The sequence below is a fragment of the Tasmannia lanceolata genome, unplaced genomic scaffold, assembly GCF_043159265.1.
Source record: "Tasmannia lanceolata isolate RefF3 unplaced genomic scaffold, GAP_Taslan_0.1 ptg000023l, whole genome shotgun sequence".
In the NCBI taxonomy this organism is placed as follows: domain Eukaryota; kingdom Viridiplantae; phylum Streptophyta; class Magnoliopsida; order Canellales; family Winteraceae; genus Tasmannia; species Tasmannia lanceolata.
Window position 1 is genome coordinate 13,622,773 of NW_027518700.1, and position 6,000 is coordinate 13,628,772.

General features: G+C 44.4%; 2 protein-coding genes across 2 annotated transcripts; both read left to right on the forward strand.

Moving 5' to 3' along the window:
- Positions 1-3,579: 3,579 nt before the first annotated feature.
- On the forward strand, positions 3,580-4,059 carry LOC143855823 (uncharacterized). The gene has a single exon (XM_077365880.1). The coding sequence runs from the start codon at positions 3,580-3,582 to the stop codon at positions 4,057-4,059; it is 480 nt and encodes a 159-aa protein (XP_077221995.1).
- A 621-nt stretch (positions 4,060-4,680) lies between these two features.
- Positions 4,681-5,040, forward strand: LOC143855824 (uncharacterized). The gene has a single exon (XM_077365881.1). It carries the CDS (start codon positions 4,681-4,683, stop codon positions 5,038-5,040), a length of 360 nt encoding a protein of 119 aa, XP_077221996.1.
- The last annotated feature ends 960 nt before the right edge of the window (positions 5,041-6,000 follow it).

Below are 6,000 nucleotides of genomic sequence, written 5' to 3' on the forward strand. Positions count from 1 at the left end.
TGTGATTTGTTAATATACGGGAATTCATAGCAAAAATGGTGATTTGGAAACGTATATAGTGATACCTCCAATTGAGACAAATCCGGAAGGAAATGTATATCCTTTTAAAGAATTCTACAAATTTGTCTATTGGAGATTAGAGTTTGAATAAAAGATTTCAATTCGAGAATCCTAAGAGGAAAGGAAATGGGGAATAGAAGGAGTGCCACATGGTGCACCCACGTCGACTCTGATTGACGGGTCGGGTTGTAAATCATTTAGAATATCGCAGAATCGCTAGAACTATAAGGGTTGACTAATTGTTATATCAACAAAAATGAACTTCCCTTTTATTAACTATATATGTGAAAATTCATTTAGATACTGGAAATGAATTGTTTTTCTAGACATTCATTTAGATATGAAGACCAAAGATGTTGAGGAATTTACGGATGAGAAAGAACTTATTGCAAGGCCAGTCCTTTTCAACTTGACCCAAACAATATTCATAAGGTACATAGTTTAGTTGACATCATATATAGGTTCAGACAGGTAAATTGGATCATGTTATTTCATAGAAAACTAAAAGGAAAACAACTTCCAATGCATCCAAAATGAAAAGTAATGGAAAAAAGCATAATATCATAAACACTCTATATTCAAGACTCGGGCTTCTAGGAAAAAAAGTACCAAAGACTAAGATCAATTCAATTTAATACATGTGAAAAAGTCACCATTTCAAAAAAAAAAAAAAAAAACATTTGAAAAAGTGGTAAAAAGCTTATTTGTTAGATAGAAGAGAAAAAAAAACTACGTTTCAAAAACCTAAATAGCAATAAAGATCAAGAGAGTAACATTAATCCTTTTAGTCGTTTTGCCTTCCCCTGATAGATTATATCTATCCAAGCAATATCACACATCCATATAGTGTGTTGGCCCAAGCACTGCAAGTTACAAATTTATGCAGGCAAAATCACTAATACCATCCACAAATTATACAACTTAATTTCTCATACATCAGATGATGGTCAAGAATACTTAGGGCCTGTTTGTTTTAGATTATGACAACCGATTGTGGAGTCCCCAACTGATTAAAAAATTGCATTAAATTTGAGTCCAATAATTGGTCGGGGACTCTACAATCTGATGTTATAATCCAAAACAAACAGGGCCTTATCAAAAAGCAAATAAGAACAACAGAATATGGCTCTAGCATGATTGCAACATAAAACAACAATCAATGGGATTAGGAGCTGCCATAGTTCAAATCAAATAACATTTGATCAAAGCAATTCAACCAAAGAATCCTCAAAGCAGTAGATCCATAAATATCACAGATCCGAAGCAAAGAAAATCATTACACAACTTAATTGCTCATATATAAGATGATGGTTAAGAATACTTATCAAAATTCTTCAGGTGTCTTGTTGCAGGAAATCACTGGTAGACGGAAAAAGATAAGAAAAAATCTTCATATGAATATATAATAAAAAACTGCAGATGAATATATGGACCGAAGAGATGATGAATTAGGGTTTTGTTAGGGGTAAAATCGGTATATCCATCACGGACCCTCAATCCCCTTCACCACTCAATTGTATCAAATACAGCCCCCGCAGAAACACTCGGTAACGAGCATTGATTGGGTTTCCTTGATACTCCTCCCTTGAGCGGTACCGAACTACTAAGAGAATCAAGCACAATCACAGGGATCCCGCCCCCAAACAGAAAATCCTGACGGCCGTTGCGTGTAAGGCGCGGCTTTTGAATTCAAAATATCCCGCCTAAGTCATCACCCACGATCTCCACCCAAAATCATCGGAAATCAGATCTCCACGATTGTATTTGCTAGCCATCACGCTCCCCGTGGGCAAAATCCAGGATATGATTGATTTCTACACAATCTTATTCACCGGCCATCACGCTTTACGTGGGCAAAATCAAAGGCAAGATTGATATCTTCAAGATCATGGATCTCCACCTCTATAAAAAGGGGGCTACGCACTCAAGCAAGGCATTCAACTCTCCCTCTCCTCTTTTTTGGTCTGGTAACTTGACTTAGCTCTCTCCCATTCCCCGTCCATTGTCTGTGATTGCCCGCCTCTGACCTGAGTGTCGAAGTGGCCGTCCGGAGCCACAACTCCGGGCCCACTGATGCTTTTTTTTGTGAGCGCAAGATTACAGGTTCTGCGAAGCTAGTTCGTGCAGTCAGATTCTGGACGTCATCAGATTGGTGTCATCAGATCGTCATCAGATTCTGCGAAGGCAAGATTGATATCTTCAAGATCATGGATCTCCATGCCTATAAAAAGGGGGCTACGCACTCAAGCAAGGCATTCAACTCTCCCTCTCCCATTCCCCGTCCATTGTCTGTGATTGCCCGCCTCTGACTTGAGTGTCGAAGTGGCCGTCCGGAGCCACAACTCCGGGCCCACTGATGCTTTTTTTTGTGAGCGTAGGATTACAAGTTCTGCGAAGCTAGTTCGTGCAGTCATGTTCTGGACGTCATCAGATTGGTGTCATCAGATCGTCATCAGATTATGGGAAGGCAAGATTGATATCTTCAAGATCATGGATCTCCACCCCTATAAAAAGGGGACTACGCACTCAAGCAAGGCATTCAACTCTCCCTCTCCTCTTTTTTGGTCTGGTAACTTGACTTAGCCCTCTCCCATTCCTCGTCCATTTTCTGTGATTGCCGGTCTTTGACTTGAGTGTCGAAGTGGCCATCCGGAGCTACAACTCTGGGCCCACTGATGCTTTTTCTGTGAGCGCAGGATTACAGGTTCTGCGAAGCTAGTTCGTGCAGTCAGATTCTGGGCGTCATCAGATTGGCGCTATCTGTGGGACCCGTTATGTCAAAGTCAAAAGCTACCTCCCAACTTAACGGTGGAATGGTGACAAGAAGCCAAGCAAGCCAACGAGACCACGGACCACCTGAGGAGATGGAAGAGATGGTCACCTCCGGAGACACTCTGGTAATAATGACCACCTTCAACCAACTCACGCAGCAACTCGGACATGTTACAGTTGCCCTCCAGCAGGTACTCCAAAGGTTCCCTTCTCAGCCGGTAGTGCTACTTCTACCTATAAATCCTCTGGGGAAAGGAACTCATCCCGTCGAGGTTTCAGAGGAGCAAGGATCCTCAGAATGAGTCAAAGACCCCATCAACGTCAGCAAGGTTCTGCCTCAATCACCAGCCCATCACACGACCATCGCCGTGATGGTCGGCATCAAAGAGGTGACAACTCGATGATGGAACGGACGAACCTTGCCCACCGAAATGAGAATCAGATACCTTCGCAAATAAGAAGCCCAACAAAAAATATCCAAACAGAAGAAAACCCTGCCATCATGGCTGAACTCCAGCATCAGATAAGAGAACTTCAACAGCAGATGAAGACAAGTGAGACCTGGACCTCTTGGCAGAATGGGATAGCGAGATCGCTTCCTCGTTTGCCCCAAGAATCGCCAATGCCATCGTCACCACGAATTCGGACATGCCTCGGTTGGACCTCTATGACGGGACATCGGACCCTCTTGAGTTCCTCTGAACCTATCACCGTGCAATGGTAATCAGGAACGCTTAAGACGCAACGATGTGCAAAGCCTTTTCCGCCGACCTGAAGAAAGACGCTAGCAATTGGTTCAGTCGATTAAGGCCCAACTCCATCGAGTCATTTCACGAGCTGGGAAAGGAGTTTGTCGCTTACTTCATTAATAGTCGGCCCCAAAGGACACCGGCCGACGCTCTCCTGGCTTTGGGACAAGGAAAGGACGAAACATTGCGGAAGTTTATCGGCCGGTTCCGAGTGGAACTCCACCAAATTAACGAACCAAACTTCGATATGGTTCGCGCTGCACTCCATCATGCCATCCGCGACAGGGACATGAAGGTCGCCATGAACGTGAATCCCCCTCGTGACCTCCAAGAACTCATGGCCACGACGGACAGATACATCAATAATGAGGAATCATTTGCCATGGAAAGGGAGTTGGAGACCACTCGAGGAACCGAAAAGCGAAAGGACGACTATAGGGCGCTACCGAGTCATAAGCAGGAGATACACAATGAATGACAGAATCGTCGCACCCCAAATCCCTAGTTTGACTGAGTCAACTACACTCCATTGAATAACACCATCTCAAATATCTTATATGAAATTTGTGATAGAGAACCCATAAACTGGCCCGAAAGAATGAGAAACTCGGAAAAAAGTAAAAGCACTAACAAATATTATCGTTTTCACCAAGATCATGGGCACACCACCGACAATTGTTATCATCTGAAGAACGAAATCGAAAGACTTGCGGGCCTAGGAAGGATTGACCGTTACCTTCAGAACCCCCCAAGGAATCAGCAACGACCCCAATCCGAAGTTCACTGGCCGGATGAACATCATCGCTCACCAAACCACCATGCAGAAAGTAGTCGGCAGAGAGCCTCAGATTAGGAGGAAGCACCAAAGATCACCAGAAATATTGACACCATTTATGGATGCCGGGCGTCCGGAGGACCGACTGACGAAGGACGCGATCTTTATGAGGGACAAGTCAACTCCTTGGAAAATCCCTCCAAGAAGACAAGGATTGGCCCAAGTACCAGTGTGCCTATCAACTTCACCGAAGCAGATTATGGAACCATAGATCGACAACATGATGACGCTGTGGTAGTTCGACTCACCATCGCTACCTGTAACATGGGGCGAATCTTGATATACACGGGGAGTTCAGTCGCCGAAATGGACATTAGTAGTGATAGGCTGGAACCTGTTGACTGGTCCATCTTCGAATTCTCCGGAGGAGAAGTCAAGGTACGAGGCAAAATCAAACTCCCTGTAACATTTGGTGCTCATATGAACCAGCGTACCATCATGCAGACTTTTGTGGTAGTTCGCGTCCCTTCCACTTACAATGGAATCATCGAAAGGCTAGCGTTGAACGAATTGGGGGCAGTGGTTTCCACTGCCCACCTGAAAATAAAGTTTCCTACAAAACTTGGCGTAGGAGAGGTATCGGCGACCAAGAGAAAGCCCGCGAATGTTACGCCGCCCTGTTGAAAAAAAAAGGCCGCCAAAGAAACCTTCTCTATGGGCGGTACCGACCCTAGAGTTGAGGTAAAATAGGGAGAACCAGTATAGGAACTTACGAAATTCCTCTGTTCCCCGGTGCCGATGATCAAAACGTCCAAATAGGTTCACTCCTGTCAGGTAAGCTTAGATCCGACCTTGTCAATTTCTTAAAAACTAACAAGGATATCTTCGCCTAGTCCGCCTCCGATATGCAGGGAATTCCCTCTGATGTTGCGGTCCACAGATTAAATGTGGATCCAAACTCCAAGCCAGTCAAACAAAAGAAACGCAATTTCGCCGTCAAAAGAAAGAAGCACATCAAGGAAGAAGTAGACCAACTCCTCGATGCCAAATTCATCAGAGAGATTTGCTACCCGGAGTGGCTCGCTAACGTTGTGATGGTTAAGAAATCCAACGGCAAGTGGTGAATCTGCATTGATTTCACGGATCTCAAAAAAGTGTGCCCCAAGGATTGTTACCCGTTACCAAGGATCGATCACCTCATTGATGCCACCACATGGCATGAGATGCTAAGCTTCATGGACGCCTTCTCCGGGTACAAAAAATTCAGATGTACGGTCCCGATATTCCAAAAACTTTCTTCGTCACCGACCAAGGATTGTTTTGTTACGAAGTCATGCCTTTCGGCCTCAAAAACGCTGGCGCCACGTACCAACGCCTCGTCAATAAAATATTTGCCGAACAAATCAGGAAGAACATGGAATTATATGTCGACGACATGCTCGTCAAAAGCCTCAAAGCACAGGACCACATCGCCGACCTTGAAGAAGCCTTCGCTGTGCTCCGATGAAACTGAATGAAACTGAATCCCGCCAAGTGTGCTTTTGGGGTTACTTCCGGGAAGTTCCTAGGCTTCATGGTTAGTCAGCAAGGAATTGAGGCCAATCCCAAAAAAATAAATGCACTTTTAGAAATGACGGCACCGAA